This window comes from Dasypus novemcinctus, chromosome 9 (assembly GCF_030445035.2).
Source record: "Dasypus novemcinctus isolate mDasNov1 chromosome 9, mDasNov1.1.hap2, whole genome shotgun sequence".
In the NCBI taxonomy this organism is placed as follows: domain Eukaryota; kingdom Metazoa; phylum Chordata; class Mammalia; order Cingulata; family Dasypodidae; genus Dasypus; species Dasypus novemcinctus.
The window spans coordinates 42,981,220-43,002,353 of record NC_080681.1 but is presented as its reverse complement, the minus strand read 5'-3'; the positions used below and the strand labels follow the sequence as shown (position 1 = coordinate 43,002,353).

At 37.5% G+C, this 21,134-nt stretch overlaps 1 protein-coding gene across 1 annotated transcript in view; it reads left to right on the top strand.

Annotated features, from left to right (window-relative positions):
- The window catches only part of SAMD13 (sterile alpha motif domain containing 13), a 54,595-nt gene that overhangs the window by 256 nt on the left and 33,205 nt on the right, over nt 1-21,134 (top strand). The window contains exons 2-3 of the mRNA XM_071217165.1: nt 15-234; nt 4,520-4,604. Of these exons, the coding sequence (XP_071073266.1) occupies nt 15-234; nt 4,520-4,604 (305 nt within the window). The remainder of the gene's footprint in view (nt 1-14; nt 235-4,519; nt 4,605-21,134) is intronic.

Below are 21,134 nucleotides of genomic sequence, written 5' to 3'. Positions count from 1 at the left end.
GTCCTTCTTGAAAGTTTTTGCCCGAAACTGCCCCCTCCGTCGCGGGGCACACAGGCGAGGCGTTCGGCTCGCGGCCGGGCTGCGGCTCCGCGAGGCTTCCGAGCGGCCCCGCGCCTGCCCTCCGTCCCGCCCCCGCCCCTCCTGGCCGCTCCTCGCTGCCCTTCGGACGCGGGGAACCGGGTCCTGCCCTTCGGGCGACTTTCTCGAGGTTCCACCTGCAGCCACGCGACCCAGGTCTGCGCACAGCGAGACGGGCGGACTCGAGGCAGGGGCGGGTGTTTCCTTTGGGGCGGTCGCTGCTCTCCCGCGAGTCCGCTCTGCTGGAGGGCGGGAGGGGGTGGGGAGGTGAGCCGTGCAAAAAAATAGTCAGAGCGCCGGTTTCCCGCCTTCCTGCCCCACCTGCACTCCCATCTGAGCCGACTCCTGAGTGTGCCGGAAAGTTCTGCTCCAGAATCCCCCCAACCGAGGGTCTTGGAAGTTATTTAAGCACATCCTATAATCTGCTGGATCAGAAAGTCTTGTCTGGTTACATCTCTCACACACACCACACTCCACAAACACACCAGCACTCAACCCCCACAGTGCACATCACAGACACTACATGCCACAAACGATGTATGTGAAACACATAATACAACATCCGCAAGCACCGCACACACAACACACACTAAACACAAAAACAATACCCACGCTGCACATATGAACGCACACAACATCCATATACCACTACAGATGCTGCACACACCACTCAGCACACACATACTACACACGTCGCACATACTACATTTGTACACTACACAGAGTACATGCTTTTATGCTGTACACCATACATACCATACACACAAACTTAAACAGCAGAGAAAGGGTTAACATTAGTTTGCTGGAGGGAGTGAGGGGGAAATAAGTGAATATTAGTGTGCGTGTGTATGTATATCCACAAATGTCAGAATGTAACCTAGGTTAGAAACAGCTCAGTGAAACCTGTTGTCATAATCCAGAGTGCTTTTGGCTCATTTTTAAAATAAAATGGGATTGATTTCCTACAACATCATCTGAAACCCTTACACTTGTTTCACAGGCAAACTTGATCACAGCAGGAAAGAAAGAGGGGGTATCCTTTCCTATATGTAGTAAGAAATGCTTGGAGAAACTCCACAGAATCTTCCTCCTGTGAGGGGGTCTGAAGCAGAGCTGGGTGTACCTACCTACTTTTTTTTCCTCTCTCCCTTCCAGAGTGGTAAACTGAGGATGGAGAGTTGGTTGTGAGTGGTGGCCTTACAGTGCCCTTGCCTCCTCCCCCTCCTCTCCCTCCACCGCCAGGACCAGTCCAGCCTCCTTCCATTTGATTTAGCTGGAGTCCAAAGACATTATGGAATCTGTTGGTAAAAGACCTCTTATTCTTCATAAGAGTCCATTATTTTGAAGAGCAGTGAAGGATCCACCTGCCTAAATCTTGCTTAAAATGTTTGAACACTTAGAAGTCATTCTTCAATCATTGTTTGCTTTTTCAAGGGGGCATTGGCAAAGATGGGTAGGGAGAGCATCTGGAATCTTTCTCAGTGATGATCTTGCCAGAAGTTGGAAATTTCTAATATCATTCTTGAAACAGGAAAAAAAAATTGGCTTTGAAATTTAGGTTCCAAATGTATATGACAGTTGCTGATCTCCTGGTACCCTTAACAGTTACTCAGGAAAAGTGAGGCAGGTAGTTTTCTCCTGACATCTGCATGGTATTACAGTGGAGATAACTTTTTCTGGAATTCTTCCTGGGAACCTATATTTTCTATCCTGTCTTATGTGGTTTTGTTGTCACCTTCACCTAAAAGTGTCCAAATTTTGATTGATGTGTATTTCAATCAAGAGGCAGCCATTTTTATTTCTTGTGTACGCACACAGCATTTATGGGATGGGAATGTTCCCCAGCTGAGCAAGAAACTTGTGGGATTGACAAGGATTACTTTAATCAAAAGATCATACCCAGCCTCATTATCCCACCTCCAAATTTCCTGAATGGGGATTTCGTTGGTGGTGGGAGATACTGTGAATTTGGAGGTTGGCATAGTGTCCTCTTACTCATATGTAACTAATATAGTACCAGGTACTCATTGGTTCTCATTAAAGGTTGGTTGAATTTGTTGCAATTATGCTTTTTATATAACTGGGATAACCAGTTAAAATTCAGTCTCCCAGAACTAATTGTTTTCTTTTAGAATAAGGCTTTGTTTTCTTCAGTTTGACTGTTTTGCTGCCTTTGTTTTGTAAGATGAATCCCAAAATAAAAGAATGTGGGTTTTGGTGGTAGGGTGAGTTATGAGAGTCCTGTATGATGTTATATATGTTTGTTTTATAAGTTCACAGCTATTACTATACACTTATTGTTTATGTTTATGTATGAGTGATATACTTCAGTAACTTTTTTTAAAAAAATGGGACAGAAATGAACAAAACAAAAAGCGAACAAACAAAAAAGAATGTGGGTGTTCTTTTAAGATCTGGTCATCTATTTTGTACCCACTCTGAAATTTGTTACTTCTTGCATAATGAAGTAAAAGGATTTTCAGTTGGGCAGTGCTTTCTTTATTCTCACAATAAGATTACTTAAAAGCCAGTCCTGGAACTTTGTCCACAAATTTCTAGGAAGAAAGAGTAACACAGGATTCTGGCTTCTGAGTGTTCCCTGGTCATAACCCCATTAGCACTCTTATTTTTCCCACAGAAGGGAAAAAAGAAGTAGTTTGAAACATTACATTCATGCTCAGAACAACAGCAAAAACGTATCATGCAGCAACAATGAAAGGGAGGGAGGGAAAAAAAGCCTACTGATAATAGCTTGCTTTTCTTTGTAGAAGACAGGTGCAGAGAGAATTCTGCTGTTTTTGGACTTGTAATTCACTTGCTTCCACAAATTGTGCTGAAGATAGTTAGCAAAAGTGAACAGGCACACTGTAGCTTTAAAAAGTCAGCCATGAACCAGAAGGCAGTTGGTGCAGCTTGTGTGTGATTCCTAACGTCATGTTGGCTGAGAGCCAGCCTGGTTTTATTTCACTGTGTCAAATTGTACCTCCTTATTGAATTCCTTTGCCAGCCTACTTTGTGAAAGAAAACATTGGGGTTTCTTTGGCTGTTCTTGATAAGCCTATAAAAAATATGTTTTAGTTGCTTATAGGTAGGTTTTCTTTTTACTCTTCCACCAAAGATAATAATAATAATAATAAGACAATGTAGTGTGATGTTGCAGAGTATCATTGTGAGTGTGTTTTCTTTTTTTTCCTGAGATGCTTAGAAAATGGTGAATGTGTAACAGTTTCCAACTGAAGTGAAATATTGTTTTGGCATGGAGCAGCAGCACTATCTTCCTGTCTACTCTGTAATGGTGTGTGAATGTATGTTAATATGTATATGTATATTAAATGTTGAATTTCTCTATCAAGCTCTAAATGGCTTAGCAACTGGAAGTTTGTGTGTGCATGTGTGTGTGTGTGTTTCAGGAGTGAAGATTATCCCACACAGTATTGTTAATCATCTACTTCTCTAACTGTGATAAAATCTTGTGAATATACTAAATGATGCACTTGTCATGTCAGACTAATCCCTAGAGAAAGAGTGCCGAAGTATAAAGTGATTCGAGAAGAAATGTATTTAATTTATGGCTTCAGCTGTAGAAGAGCAAGCACGTTTCAGGGGTAGCTGTTTTTTTCTTTTTTCTTCTTCTTCAAACATTTCTGTTGAGAGCTTTTTCTTCCTTTTAATTGCAGATTAATTGTGGAGGGTTTTTATTCAGTCTTCATCCTACCAAACAAAAAGACAGTGATAGATGCTACTACATCTTCTTGAATGTTTTGGTGATTTTTCTATAAATCTAATGAGCTGCCTTCTCTTACACTCACGTACACCACCACTACCTTCCTGAGCTAAGGGCTCTTTGACATTTTGGGGGGTTTCCAGCTTTTTTACCACAACATGGCCATCTCACAGACGGTCTTTTGAGGCTTTCGTTGAGAATATGTGAGGTAGGGGGATCCTTACAGACAGAAGCTTTTTAAGTGCCCTTCTGCAATGCACTGAAAAAAATATATAGGAACAGTGGGAGTGGATTAAAAAAATAAATGCAATGAAAACAAATCACAGTCCGTGGTGGGAGGGGGCAGGGAAGGGGATTGCTTTTTTCTACTTTCACTCATTTATGAGTTGCAGCGTCTTAAGCAAGAGCTTGGCACCCAGAGGAAGCCGTGCCAGTTCACACAGTACTTGTTTTGAACAAGGATTCAATTTCATTTGCAAATGCTTATTGTCAAGGCAGGGAGTGCCAGTACAGATGAAAGCACCCCAATCCGTCTCGGTCTCCTCCAGTTCTTTAGGTTTAATCACATCTCTCTAATCGCTGAGGGAACAGGAGATTTAAACAAACATACGTGAACTGCTGTGGAGCTGTAAAAGGGACCATTATGTTTCCGATACAGAATATATATTCTCTCACTTTCTAAGAATTAAACACACGCTCTTCTCCCTTATTGATTAGTTGCTGAAGTAAAGGAACCCTGCCGCCTTCCCATGCTATCTGTTGACATGGAAAACAAGGAAAATGGCTCTGTCGGTGTAAAAAAGTAAGTGAAACTGGTTTCTGAGTTCTGCCTCTACAAACAACAGAGGGGCTTGGTTTCTATTTTTATGCTTCTTGCTTATATACTACAATATACTATTTGGGGATTGTCTTGGTTGGTCTACACTTGCCCGCCCTCCTCCCCTCAATCCCAGTTACCTTTTTCTGTATTCCATTTCTAAAACAGAGATTACTCAGACACTAAAATATGCATAAAGGGTTTGTGTATAGGGCTTAGGAACAAGGACTGTTGAGGATTTCAGCCTTGCATTCAGCATATTCAAACACACACACAGTGCAAACATAGACGCTGCCTTGTAAGTCCATGAGGCTACAAAGGTAGGAGCAGAAAATAGTTTTTTTGTGAAACAAAATCACCTCTAAGTGAAAACTGAGAGCTATGGTGATTCGGGGGTGGGGATGGGGGTGGCACCTTACGGTAAGTACAATGAGAGCACTGAGTTTACCAACTTCTTTGTCCTAACTTTATGAACTGTGGTTGAATGTGAAACATTTCCGTACATAGCATAGTGTTCTATTTTAATGTCTGTTCTCACAAAATGAGAGTTACATGCTTGTTTCTTTTACGTAGGGAAATTCACTTACATTGTGTAGCATAATATACTGAAACAGAACAAAAACTAACTCAGAAGATAAGATATCATTTCTTTCCTGGTCATTTGGCTTAAAATTGCCCTTACCTTGAGCTTTGGAGAAAAGTAATTAAATGTAGTCCATAGATGCTATAATACCTAAATAAGGAGACAGTGTGCTATAGGTTAATGTATAAGAGGTGGATTTTACTTTGCAGCTAAGTTACATTAAACTAAATAAATTCTGCTTTTTAAAATCTTCACATCTATCAGTGCCATGCTGCCATGCTTCTATTTATCCTTTGCCTGAAGTTTGGCTGGGGTAGGTAGATGTAGGAGGAATGAAAAAAAAGACTTTTAAATATATCTGTTAGATGAGTATGTCTAATAGGACTTTCAGCAATGACGGAAATGTGCTGTAGCTGTCCTATCCAATGCATGGTCACTAGTCTCATATGGTGATGGAGAACATGAAATGTGACTAGGGCAACTGATGAAGTCAACTTTTAATTTTATGTCATTTGTAAACAATTTTAAAGGTTACTGGCTTTATTGAAATATAGCTGATAAACAATAAACCGCATGTGTTTAAAATGTAAAATATGATGTTTCGACATTTGTATGTACCTATGAAACCACACCACAATTAAGAGAATAAAAATGTCTGTCACCCCCAAAGTTTCCTCATACCCTTTAGTAAGTCTCCCTCTTGTCCTTCCCTGCCCCCACATCCCCAGGCAGGGCACATATACCGTTCATATACATTAGTTTACTTTTTTTTCTAGAATTTTACAGAATGTATTTTGTGGGGGGAGGAAATCTGGTTTCTTTTAGCAGACTTAATTTGAGATTCATCCATGTTTTTATATCGAAGTTCATTCCTTTTTATTACTGAGTAACTCATTGTTTGGATCTACAACAATTTGTTTGTTTATCCATCCACTCATTTATACACATTTGGCTGTTTCCAGTTTTTAGGTATTACAAATGAAGCTTCTTTGAACATTAGCCTGCAGGTCTTTGTGTGGGATACAGGCTTTCATTTCTCTTGAATAAATATTTCTGTCAGTTGGTTTACCTTTTTAAGAATCTTTTGAACGGTTTTCCAAACCCATTGTACCATATACCGTTCTCTCCAGCAGTGTCAGTGTTCCAGTTGTCCCGCCTCCTCATGAACACTTGGTGTGAGCAGCCTTTTCATATTAAACCTTATATATTATGTGTGGTTTTCATTTCTCTAATGACTAATGATGTTGAGTATCTTCTCATTTACTATATGCCATCCATATATCTTCTTTGATGCAGTATCTGTTTCAATCTTTTGTCCATCTTTTTTTGGACTGGTTTATTTTGTACTATTGAGTTTAGAGTGTTTCTGTATGTTCTGGATACAAGCCCTTTATCAGATATATGATTTACAAGTATTTTCTCCTAGTAAATGCTTGTCTTTTATTTCTCTCTACAGTATCTTTCAGAGTACATAAGATTTTAAGTTCAATGAAGCACAATTTATCAATGTGTTCTTTTATGGATAGTGCTTCTGTTGTTGTACCTAAGAAATCTTTACCCAACCCAATGTCACAAAAATTTTTCTTGTAAGCTTTCTTCTAGAAGTATTATGGTTTTACACTTCAGATTTAGGTTGCGATTTTTGAGTTAATTTCTGTGTATGGAGTGAGGTAAGAATTGTGTTTTGTTGTTATTGTTGTAGTCTTGTTTTGATTTTGTCTGTGAATCTCCAGTTGTTCTAACACCATTTATAGCAAAGATTGTCCTTTCTCCCCTGAACTACTTCTGTAACTTTGTTGAAAAAACAATTGATCATATATGTTAGATCTCTTTCTGGGCTCTGCATTCTATTCTGTTAATCTTTTTGTATATATTTATGCTAATGTCACATGGTTTTGTTAAGATTTTCGATAATATATAAGACTTGAAATCATGTATTGTTACTCATCCAAGTTTGTTCTTTGAAAAGTTGTTTTGGCTCTTCTAGCTCCTTTGCATTTCTTTATGAATTTTAGAATGAGCTTGTCAATTTCTACCAAAAAAACTTCCTGCCATTTCAGTTGGGATTGTATTGAATTGTAGACCAATTTGGGGCAAGGGGAATTAACATTTAACAATATTGTACCCTACAACCCATGAACATGGTGTATTTCTCCATTTACTTAGGTCTTCTTTATTTTCTCTTAGCTATGTTTTATCACTTTCAGTGTGTAGGTCTTACATATATTTTGTCAAATATATCCTACATATTTAATATTTTGATGCTATTATAAATGCATTGCATTTTAAATTTTCATTTTCATTTAAAATTGCTAGTATATAGAAATAAACTTGATTTTTACATATTGATCCTATATCCTATAACCTTGCTAAACTCACTAATATTTCTAGTAGCTTTTTATTTCTTCCTTCCCAATCTGGGTGCCTTCTATTTATTTTTCCTCCCTTATTGCACTAAATAGAACCTCCAGTACGAAGTTGAAAAGAAGTGATGGCAACAGACCTCCTTGTCATTTTCCTGATCTTAGGGGAAACTATTTTTCTTATCTTTGTTCTATATGAAATGTATCTTTTTCTCAGTCTGCTTTAAGGTTATCTCTATTTTTTTAAAATGTATTTCTCTCCCCTCCCCCCAGTTGTCTGCTCTCTGTGTCCATTCGCTGTGTGTTCTTCTGTGACCCCTTCTATCAACGGCACCGGGAATCTGTTTCTTTTTGTTGGGTCTTCTTGTTGTGTCAGCTCTCTGTGTGTGCAGTGCCATTCTTGGGCAGGCTGCACTTTCTTTTGTGCTGGGCGGCTCTCCTTATGGGGCGCACTCCTTGCCCCTATGCAGGGGACACCCCTGGGTGGCAGGGCACTCCTTGCGCACATCAGCACTGCATGGGCCAGCTCCACACGGGTCAAGGAGGTTTCAACTGCGGACCTCCCATGTGGTAGGTGGACACCCTATCCGTTGGGCCAAGTCTGCTTCCCTTAAGGTTATCTCTTTATCATTGGTTTTTAAGCAATGTGATTATGAGATGGTGTGATTTTCTTCATGTTTCTGGTGCTTGGGAGTTTGTTTTGATTCTTGAATGTGTGGGCTTAATTTGCATCAAATTTGGAAAATTTTCAGCCACTATTTTTCAAATATTTTTGTCCCTTCTCTCTTTTGGAGACTCCCATTATATGTACATTTGATTGTTCGATATTGTCCCACAATTCATGGATGCCCTATTACTTATTTCTCACCCCAGTCCTTTTTCTGTTTTGTTTTGTATAGTTTCTGTTGCTACCTTGACAAGTGTAGACAAACATCCTGGGGACTTCCGCTCCACCTTCTGCCCTTCATTCACTTATACCTGCCGAAGTCTCCTGGCCCTGACCTTTAAAATTCTTAGATCTCTAGCCTTGGTCCTTATTCATATCTGTATCATTCTTTTAAAAGATAAAACTGGGGCAATTCAAAAATATTGTTAAAGTTTATTTGAGCAACAATCTGCCAACAGGGTGGCTCCAAGCAAAGTGGTAAGGCGCTGTGCGTAGGGAGCAGGAAGGGTGCGCGTGTGCAGAGCAGAGGCTGACGCAAGTGAGCGCGTTTTTCTGATTGTTTATCTAAACTGCATCGCCTTTTTTGGGCCGTTTTCAGTGGAAAGGCCCTCTCTCATGTGTCTTTTCCTGACTGGTTGACGTTTAAGCCCCGCCTCTTGGTTGCACAGGCTTGAAGGGAAAGGCTGCCTCTCCTGAGTTTTGATCAAGTTACTTGGGTTTGTCATCAGGGACTGGCCAAGGCTAGTCACCCCACCCTAATGACCTCCTCTTTTATTTTAACATTCTGTATATTATCAGTCAATATAATTTTGGCATAATTACTAAGGCCTAGCTTCTACTTGAACTGTAGGAGTAAGTGACAGTTAATTTTATGTTCAGGGTTTTCAAAAAAAGCGATAAGAGAAGTACAAACACCTCACAGAAAAATATGAAATATACGAACAAACGTTTTATAAAGAAGCAACATATGGGCAATTAACATATGAAGGAATGTTCAATATCATTAATGATCAGGAAAATGCAAATCAAGATCACGGTGATGTACGTGGGAAATTTTAAAAATCCAACAATGCTATTGCTAGAGAATATATGGATTTATAGGATGAATATAGCACTGGTGGGAGTGTAAATAAGTACACTGACTTTGCAAAAGAGTTTGATGTTATTTTCTAGAGTTGAACAATAAAATATTCTATAACCCAGCAATTAAGTTCCCAGATATATATCAGTGCTGCCCAATAAAATAAAACCAGAGCCACATGTATAATTTTATGTTTTCTGGTAGTCATATTTTAAAAGGTAAAAAGAAAAAGATGAAATTAATTTTTAATATTAATTTATTTAATTCAGTATATCTAAGATGTTATCATTTCAACATGGAATTGATACATTATTGACATATTTACATTTCTTTTTTATACTAAATTTTCTAACTCCACTGTGTACTTTACACCTACAATGTATCTCAAGAGACAAAATTTTTAATTGGAAATATTAATCTGTATTTTGATTTCATAAAATGTACACTTCATAAGTAAAATAATGTACCCAAACAATTCCAAGCAGGCTTAAAAATGTTATAATTGAATTGAGTATCAAAAAATTATTTGCCTTTAATATTTGCACCCACATTGACAAAAGTGTTTCATCTTTTTAAAAAGATTTGCTTTGACTTTGAAGCAAAAGTGTATCGGTTTCAAAACTATATCTGTCCATGTTGAATAAATTTGCTTAATTCCATGTCAACTCAGTAGCATTAATCTTGAATTCAGAGGGGTATTGCAAAAATTGATAAGCAATTATAAGTTTATCAATGTCAGTAAAGCATTCTTCAAATTTTTTTTTTTAGTTGATTCATGTTGCAAAATTAATGTTATTGTGTTGTACTCTAAAAAGTTTCTGTTTCAACATAAAATTTTGTACCTCTTTAGTTAGGTCACACATCAGCTTTTCCTTTTCTTGGAACTTCAGATTTAGCTCATTCATATACATTGTGATATCAATAAGAAAGCATAAGTACTCAGCCATTTTTATCCCTAATTATTGAATATTTGACAAGCTTTCATTTTGTTTCGAGAACGTCTTAAATTGGACTTAACAGTACAGAAAATCCTTGTAAAACTCTTCATGATTTAACCAAAGAAGACAGATCATCTGGCACTGATCTATAGCATTTGCAAATACATACTGAATGATTTTAACAACAGTATCTATGCCACTTTTTATAGAGCCTGCTTCAGAAAACTGGAAGAACAGGGTTCATGCAGTGGAAAGAAGCAGTGAGGGAAACATCAGTCACTTGTTTTAAAATTACAATAAATCTAGATTTTTAAAAATAAAATATGGCTGAAGCACCATCCATCCTGATAGGATCTAATTTTTTCATAGCTGAAATTATTCTTAGAGATATAAAATATTTAAAAGAATCTAAACCATGAGTTTTGTTTCTTAGGCCATGAATTGACAATATTTCTTCATAGATCTGGAACTCTTTTGAGACAAATCCTACCCTAAGTATTAATCTTATATTGCATGAGTCATCTAAAACTATTTTGAGTCAACTGATCTTTGATATTGTTAGGAAGGTCATGTTTTCTTCCAGCAGTTGTTTGTTGGCTTGATTGAAAACATTTCACTTTTTGTAAAGTATCTTTTTAGTTTTTTCCTCATCATGTTCTAACAAAACTTCTGTAACTGATATAACCATCTGTCCATCTAAAAGTTTTCTTTTTTGTGCTAGAATTCAAGTTGTTTTAGAGCTAGACAAAGTTATAACTCAGATTCTATTAAAAAATCACTTAAAAATGTTTTGTTGGGACGTTTGATTTCAAGTGACTAATTTCCTTGATTCCTTTTTGATTGTTGAGAAGCTTATTAAATTCACTATGCATTTGCAGAAAAACATTTCTCAATATAATTCTCTTTTGTTATCATTAACATGTTTTAACACAATAGCTTTTCCCTTTTGCTGTCTCTAGGAAGTTACAATTGCTATTGGTCATGAAATTTTCATCATACTGTTATCCAGTCTCCTTTTTTCTTACTGTTCTGATTCTAGTATTAATTTCAGTGTCTGATTCGATTCTGCATCAGTGGTATGCCTTTTAAATTTCGAATCTTTGACTATGCTTATATTTTGCTTAAAAATTGTTGTAATTAAAATTACAAGAATATCAATTTAATTACCAATTATGATGTACAAAGGGATCCCCATAACTTGTATTGCCTGCATTAAATACTTGACAAACACATTACAATGTTACATGGGTGTGTAGGAAAAAAACATTTGGAATGAATCAATCCGTTGATACAAACTAGACTGACGATGTGTTTTGTGTAATTCTAGAGAGGACAAGTGCTCCTGCTGTGAGAAAGTCAGTTCGACAGTAGTATCCTATGTAATGTAACAGTTAAAGGGAATGTAGTCACATCACTATGATGAAGTTGTTTAACAGAAATGTATTTTATATTGCTTCAAGTTTTATTTAAATTTCTACTGATTAAAACTAAATAAAATTTAAAATTCATTCCATAGTCAAATTTTAAATGCCAAGTAGCCTCATGTGGCTGCTGGCTACCATACTGAACGGCACAGGTATATGATCAAGAGAAACTCTTCCACACATGCACCAGGAGAGAGTTAGATGATCACGAGATTCACAGGACAATGATTATCTTGGGTGGGGGAAATGTGGATGTAGAGCTGAACCATAGAGAAAGTACTTATTGTCAAGATTCCAGCTTTTATTTTGTCTGGTGGGTTCATGGGTGTTTATTACTGTATTAAAAATTAACTAAATATTAATAGTTTGGAATATATCTTCCTAGACAGTTTCTATACATATGCTCTGTGTATACATGTGTATACAAAGTTACCCCAAAAATACACACACTGTGAAATGAGGTTTTTGTTATTCTGAAATATGTCACATATTCAATGATTCACTGTTTTATAAAATGCTTTTCTAAATTCCAGGAAGCCTATATATACGTTGGTCATTTCTCTTGACTCTTATTTCCAGAACTACTATGTACAAGCCCAACACAACAAGAATAGACTAGGGTAAGACAGCACTGAATAACTGAATAATCTTTTTTATCAACAGTCAATTTTGATTACTCTCTACATATTCAGTGGATTAAAACTGAGACCATGACTTTGGGCTTTAGAGAAGAAAGCCCACTGTGACTTTTAATTGGTTGCATGATACTGCTCTAGCCAATATTTACATTTGGCTATTCTTACGGGTTTGCAGTTTACATTTCCCTGCTATTGTTTAAGGAACAGAATTCTGCAGTATTCAATTCTATGTGCTTTTTGTCTTTTATGCCTGTTTAATGAGAGTCACTACTACTGCTTGAGGAGTTTGTTGACATCACCTCTACATCATCATCATTTTCTTTATTATGCTCAGGAGGTTTTAACAAAAAGTCATTACTGTGATTTGGTGGTTACATATTCATTGACAATATCATTTGCCTGCCACAGGTACTGTGGAACAAAGGACATGTGGCAATCTGCCTGCTGCAAGTGCATCTCTTAGTAAATGACAATTCACACCATTGTTGGAAGGATAGTTTTCTCTGACCCAATAAACCACTTCTCATCTCTCAGTCAATTGGGTGTGGTCTCTGTGGGCCAAGCCGTCTTTTTTTTATGGTTTTCAGATGGACAGATTTTGGTTTAATCATAAACCTTGGTATATGACAGACACTCATCATTGATTCATGTTTGGCTTACCATTTTAACAAAATTTTAAAAATCGAAATAGTTTGCACATATGTACATTATTGTCAAATCACAAGTGTTTAAAGTCAGTCTCTTTGTCATCTACTTTCTCTCTTTTTTAAAATTTATTTCTCTCCCCTTCCCCACCCCCCCCACCCCCGTTTTCTGCTCTCTGTGTCTATTCGCTGCACTATCTTCTGTGACCGCTTCTATCCTTATCAGCGGTACCAGGAATCTGTGTTTCTTTTTGTTGTGTCATCTTGTGTCAGCTCTCCACGTGTGCGGTGCCATTTTTGCTCCCTTCTTCATCACTTCGTCTGTTTTCCCCTCTTTCCTCTTGTCCTAGGATGAAGGAGGAACTGATGACTCCCACATGATAGATGCTTATAATAAATTCGCTTTTCTCTCTCCCACCTCCACACCCCTCACTCCCTCAGTGGAGATGCTGGACCACTATAGAAAATTCATGGTAACAAAGTTTAGCAAGGACTTTCAAAACAGTCTATGTCTTTTTAATGCCAGGTATTTTCTTGACATCTGTACCTGACCATATCCCTGTCCCTTTGTGTTCAGTTTGTTGTTGTTTCATTATGAAGCAATGACAATTTTTTATTTTGAAAATAACATTCCTTTCATAATGAGTAAAGCAGTACATTTTTTCTCTTGGTAATGGATGTTGCATGCATAATTATAACTTAAACTCTTAAACTCACTTTAAAATTACAATATTAACTTTTGAAATAGCCCTCTCTGAAGGTTGGTCACTATAGCTGTTAATCTAGTATTAAATTAAAGAAGTTATCAAGTAATTTACATTTGCCCATTTGAATTAGAGGATTAGGAGGTGAATTCTGAATGTTAAAGTAGGGTTAGACATTATTATTTGTATTGCTAGAATTTTAAAACTAATTTCACTATGGAATTATCAGAGAACTTTTCATATAATAACAACAATGGCTACTATTATTTCATTTTAAAATATCCAACAATGCCTACACATACAGTAATTACACATCTTTCAGGTCTCTATCTCTAAGGGAAGCACTCATATCTAGGGTTGAATGCATAACTCATGATAACTGAGTTATTTGCGTGGAAGTCCTACCTTGCTCCTTTGAGGGAAGAGGAATGGGAAATTGAAAGAAGGAACTGGCTTCTGATTACTGGCTTCAACGTTTTTTCCTTTATTCCTAATCCTGTCCTCTTGCGGCACCACATAAATAAACAATAATCCTTAGGTGCATGTTCTTTGAAAGCAACAAGGGGTTCTCATCTAGCTTGCTAGGGAATTCCTGGGCATTCTGTCTCTATCTTGCCCACACTCTTCTGTTCAGTCCATCTTTTCTATCAACCTACATTCCCATCCGTCCCCAAGTGGCACAACCACACTGCCTGGACTATCCCTGGATTCAGCAGCATGACATTTTCCTGGATACTGTTCTTTCTGGAATGGGTGGTGATTGTGATGAAAAGATGTCTCTATGCTAAAAGCAAGGGAAAATAAATAAAATGCTCAAGATATTTTAAATGGCTAATACTGAATATCTCTCAACCGATAGTTGATAGGAAAAATAGAAAGAAAGAAAAAGCAAATGGAAGCCAATTCTTTATCCCTGAAAAATGACCTTTCTAATCAGTATCTGATATTGGAACCCTTCTGCAGATGTTTCATGGGATAGGTTAAAGAGCTGTAATGTGAGTTGAATATGGATAGTATCTGTGAGTTAATAGTGGTGCTCATAACTTGAACAGTTTTGTTTTTCTTAGAGAAGCTAAAACTTTACCCTTTAATATTTCATGGCTATCTCTTCATTCTGATATGTGGCCTTATAAATAATTTAACAATTGTTTGATTCTTCCCTTAAATTAAATAACTTGGGTTAAGAATTGAATCTGTTTACTGTTTTGATTTATACCATTTTACCCATTGCAAATAACTTCCTTGAAGTGCATATTTCAAATGAGAAAATGTATAAAACTATAGTCAGCTAAGCGTATTAAGACATCGTATTCTAAGTGTGAAAATAACATGTTTAAATCAATGCCAGCAGAATTCAGAGACATGCATTATAAATCTTTTATACATTAACAGCCCTGAAGGGTGCTGTTTTCTACATAGGTTCTGTCTTGCTACTGAAATTTCTATAAAAGGAAACCGAGTTTGTCCCAATAATAAAGCCACATCTAAGTCCTTTGAAATAGTGACCAGTGTGCTGTGATTCAGAGCAGGAAGGGAAGACTCTTCAGGAGGTCTCTAGGCCTTTGTCTTTAGTATTAATGATTAGGAATTTGAAATGTCCATAAGTTTCTGTTTGGCCTGGGTCTTAGGCATGAATTGTACCTTACAGTGAATTAAAAACAAAAACAAAAACACAACAAATTCATTGAACCCCCTGGAAAGGAATGTCCTTATTTCCACTAGTCCGGAGGATTTTATCTGTACTAGAATGCTAAGAACAGGTAGGAAAGGAGGCAATTTGTAGAATCCTCTGTTTTCAGAAAGATGGGGTGGGATTTGGGGAAGATGTTCCAGGCAGAGGCATGCCAAAATCTAGTGCTCTGACAGAACACAGTGCAATTTCAGAGAAGAGCCATAGGCCTGTGGAAGGATATTTCCTATGGAGGAAGGAAATGATGCAGGAAGATGCCCGCCTGTCCTGGGTGCCTGCTCCTGGTGTGGCTGCTGATTTCAGGGCTCCAGAGCCTCATCTACAGACCTGGCACAGCCTCACTCATGTTACCTTGATGATTTCGTCGTCTTCACCTTCCTTCCTCCATCTGTCCATTGCCCTGTTCCTTAACTGCCTTTTGGAATAAGGCAGGGAACAAATGTAACCCGCCTCATCCCGGAGTTGATTTGAGATTATTTCTTCACTAGACTGGGAGTCCCCAGTGCTCACCAAGTTCCTCCTGGCTCACAGTAGGCAAATTAAAAGTAATTAATTACTGATTGGAATGTACTATTGACTGGAGATATTAGGAAGGGGACATTTAACTAGTGCCTTTAAAATTGGGGGGATTTCTAACTAGGTGGAAGTTGAACAGAGGGGGTTTGAGTAACCTAAGCAAAGCCATGGATATGGAAAAGTCCAGGACGTTGTGTCCAGTTGGGTTTCAGTACAGACTTGGAGTAGGGAATAAGCTTGAAAAGTTATGTTTAAGTCAAGTACCTAAAGGCCAAGCTAAAGAATTTGGACTATGTGGAAGTTTTGATGAATTATTTGCTTTTTCATTGCTTTCATCATTTGGGTATGCTGCACCCAAATGCACCGAACTCTTATTTATCTGAATATTTAAAAATGTAAAATGTCCTGTCAAGAACCTTTGAATCATCCTTTGTCTTTTTGAGCCTTCCCTTTTGCCAGATTGCTGTGCTTGTTAGCATTAAGGGAGAGGGGGAGGGAGAAAGGAATGGAAACAGAACAAAAGCTCATTTAGTGCTTTTTCCCTATATTTTTCATAAGCAAAGACATCAATATTAATTTATTAGAATTAGAATTAAATTGCTTTTAGCCAAAGGATGTTTTAAGACAGAGTAGGTTAATCTAATATTAGAAATAAGTTATAAAAAATCAAGGCAGTACAACATTAGAGTGCATTTCAGAATATAAAAGTAAGTAGCATTCAGAATTAGCTTTAGAAAAGGAGTAATATGGCAAATAGATCACTATACTATGTTAACCATTGTCTAATGTAGCTTTTGCCCTGAACTTGAAAGCAAGAAATGCAGTTAATGAATATAATGGTATTTTGGAATCATTTATCGATTTTATTTATTGAGTGTCCCTTTGGTCTGATCAGTCCCTCAGAATCTATAATATCATAATTACCATAATATGCACACATGATAGAGATTCATCTGTTTTCCATCTGCTTTCACTGAAATATAAAGGGAAACCAGAGACTTTTGCTGTCATCATTTAAAATCATAATGTACCAACATGAAAGCCCTCATAATAAAGTCTTGTTTCATCTGCGTATATCTGCCAAATTTGTTATTTATTGCATTTCTGTCCCTGTGATTGTGTCTCCCTAGGTCTCTTTAAAAGTAAGGTGGTTGTTTAATTAAGGAATGATCATTTCCTAGTGTGAATTAGTCATGCATGATATGATTTTTATCAATTCATGATGTACTTAGCCATATGCTTAAGAACTAAAAGGAGACTGGGTTAAATGGAAACATTGATTTGATTAAGTGATGGGATTTAGACAAATTCTGTTCTTGATTTCTGTTGATAATTTTTTGTAATAAGGAAAAATGAAATCCATTTTTAAAGATTCTGTGCCTAGAAAAAGATTTATTAACTTACCATTTTCATATATTACATTCTGAGAAACTTTTTGCTGTGATAATAGCAAGAAGTAAATATCAAATAACAATGACACTTATGTATCTGTCATCTCATTTGATCAGTGTAAAATTACCCACCACAAAGGAACTGCCATTGGGGAGAAATTTCAAACAATGCAGTGTTAATTCCTTCTGGAATTCAACATGCACATGTTATTAAAAAAGAAAAAAGATTTGGAGGGACATCCATATATAAGGGAATATAGATAGGTAAGTGTCTCCGTTTGGACACAAGTATCCATTATTTTTTATTATATTTTATTTTTATTTTGCAATATATATACATCTAAAATTTCTCCTTTTAACTACATTTAGTTACACAATTCAGTAGGGTTGATTACATTAACAGTTTTGTGCTATTATCACTGTTATATATTACCAAAACTTTTCCATCATCCCGAACAGAAATTCTATACAAATTAAGCATTGCCTTCCCTGGCCCCTGGAAACCTGTATTCTAGTTTCTGACTTGATGAATTTATTTAATCTAATTATTACATATCAGTGAGAGCATAGAATATTTGTCCTTTTGTGTTTGCCTTTTTTCACTCAATGTGATATCTTCAAGATTCATCCATGTTGACTCATGTATCAGAACTCTCTTCTTTTTCACAGCTATGTAATATTCCATTGTATGTATGTACCACATTTTGCTTATCTGTTCATCAAGTCAAGGACACTTTGGTTGCTTCCATATTTTAGCAACTGTGAATAATGCCATTTGAACATTGGTGCGCAAATAACTGTTTAAGTTCCTGGTTTCAATTCTTTTGGGTATATAACTAGAAGTGGGATTGCTGGCTTGTATGGTAATTCTATACTTAACTTTCTGAGGAATCACCAAATTGTGTTCCACAGCAGCTGCACCATTTTACATTCCCACAAAAAGGAATGAGTGTTTCTACTTCTCCACATCCTCTCCAACACTTGTTATTTTTGGTTTTATAAATAGAAGCCATTCTAGCAGATCTGAAATGGTATTTGGTTTTGACTTGCATTTTCCTAATGGCTAATGATATTAAGCATCTTTTTGGGTGCTTTTTGCCATTTTAAAATCCTATTTAGAGATATTTCTGTTCATATCTTTTGCCCATTTTTAAATGGATTTTTGTTTTTTTATTTTGAGTTGTAGGATTTCTTTATAAATTCTTGATATGAAATCCTTGTCAGATATGTGGTTTCCAAATATTTTCCCATTCTGTAGGTTGTCTGTTTATATTTATGATGCACAGATATATTTTGATGAAGTTCATTTATCTATTTTTTCTTTTGTCATATGTATTTTTGGTGTAAAGTGTAAGAAACCATTGACTAACACAAGGCCCTGAGGATGCTTCTTTACATTTTCTTCTATGAGCTTTATAGTTCTGGTTCTTATATTTAGGTCTTTGATCAATTTTGAATTCATTTTTGTATGATGTGTGAGATAGGGATCCCTCATTCTTTTGCATATTGATACCCAGTTTTCCCAGCACTATTTGAAGAGACTATTCTTTCCCAGTTGAGTGGACTTGGTACGCTTGTGAAAAATCTATTGGTCGTTCTTTTAATTTGCTTTGGCCATCAAAAGCAGGTACCATAAAATGGGTTGGCTTCTAACAATGGGAATTTATTAGCTTACAAGTTAAGAGTTTCAAAGCTGAAAAAATGTCCCCATCAAGGCATCATCAGGCAATGCTTTCTACCTGAAGACTGGTAGCTGCTGATCCTGGACTCCTGTGTCACATGGCAAGACACATAGTGGCATCTGCTGGTCTTTCCCTTCTCTTCCAGGTTTCCTTGCTTTCAGCTTTTTGCTTCTGTCTGTGGCTTCCTCTCCCACCCTCCCTCCTCCCTCCCTCCTCCTCTCTCTCCCTTCCTCCCTCCCTCCAACTCTCTCTCTCTCTGTCTTTCTGGGTGTGTGCGTTCATCCCAGTTATAAAGGACTCTAGTAAGAGGACTAAGACCCACCCTGGGCTACACTTTAACTGAAGTAACCTAATCAAAAGGATGTACTTACAATGGGTTTATGCTCATAGGAATGGATTTGCATTTAGAACATGATTTTCCGGGGTACATACTGTTTCAAACCACCACAGCCATATATATATGGTCTATTTATTTTTTCATTTTTTTATTTTTTATTTTTTATTTTATTTATTTCTCTCCCCTTCCCCACCCCCTCCAGTTGTCTGTTTTCTGTGTCTATTTGCTGCGTGTTCTTCTTTGTCTGCTTCTGTTGTTGTCAGTGGCACGGGAATCTGTGTGTTTTTTTCAAAAGATTTATTTATTTTTATTTATTTCTCTCACCTTCTTCCCCCACCCCGGTTGTCTGTTCTCTGTGTCTATTTGCTGCATCTTCTTTGTCCGCTTGTGTTGTTGTCAGCTGCACAGGAATCTGTATTTCTTTTTTTTGCATCATCTTGTGTGTCAGCTCTTTGTGTGTGTGGCGCCATTCCTGGGCAGGCTGCACTTTCTTTCGCACTGGGCGGCTCTCCTTACGGGGCACATTCCTTGTGCGTGGGGCTCCCCTACGTGGGGACACCCTGCGTGGCATGGCACTCCTTGCACGCATCAGCACTGCACATGGGCCAGCTCCACACAGGTCAAGGAAGCCCGGGCTTTGAACCGTGGACCTCCCACGTGGTAGATGGACACCCTAACCACTGGGCCAAGTTCGCTGCCTCTGTTTTTCTTTTTGTTGCGTCATCTTGTTGTGTCAGCTCTCCATGTGTGGCACCATTCCTGAGCAGGCTGTACTTTCTTTCGTGATGGGCGGCTCTCCTTATGGGGTCCACTCCTTGTGCGTGCGGCTCCCCTATGCAGGGGACACCCCTGCGTGGCACGGCACTCCTTGCGCACATCAGCATTGCGCGTGGGCCAGCTGCACATGGGTCAAGAAGGCCCAGGGTTTGAACCGCGGACCTCCCATGTGGTAGACGGACGCCCTAACCACTGGGCCAAGTCCACTTCCCTATATGGGTCTATTTATGAACTCTGTTTGATTCTATTGGTCTCTACATCTGGCCTTGTGTCAATACCATCCTGTTTTGACTACTGTAGCTTTGTAATACATTTTAAAATGAGGAAATATGAGTGCTGCAACTTCCTTCTAACTTTTTGAAGTGTTTTTTGGCTAATCGGGACCCCTTACACTTCCAAATAAATTTGATGATTGACTTTTCCATTTCTGCAAAAAAACCTCTTTTTTGGGATTACTTTGAATCTATAAATCATTTTGATTTTAATTGACATCATGACCAATTTAGTCTTCCAACCCATAAACACGGAACATCTTTCCATTTATTTAGGTTATCTGATTTCTTTGAGTAATGTGTTATAGTTTCCATGTGTAAGTCCTTACATACTTGGTTAAATTTATTCCTAGGCATTTGATTCTTTTAGTTGCTATTGTAAATGGAGGGTTTTCCCATAATTTCCTCTTCAGATTCTTCATTACTATTGTATATAAACCCTGTTGATTTTTGCATGTTGGGCCTGTACCCCACCACTTTGCTGAATTTGTTTATTAGCCCTAGTAGGTATATTGTAAATAGTTGAGGACTCTCTGTATAGTATCATGTCATCAGCATTCTTCTTCCTGTCCAGTTTGGGCATCTTTTTTCTTTTCTTTTCTTTTTTTTTAATTTTCTTGCCTCATTGCTCTGTAGAGATCTTCCAGTAAAATGTCGAATAACAATAGTGATAGTGGGCATTGTTGTCTTGTTCATGGTCTTAAAAAGAAAGCTTTCAGTCTTCCACTATTGAGTATGATGTTAACTGTGGGTTTTTCATATGTGCTGTTTATAATGCTAGAGAAGTTTCCTTCTGTTCCTCTTTTTT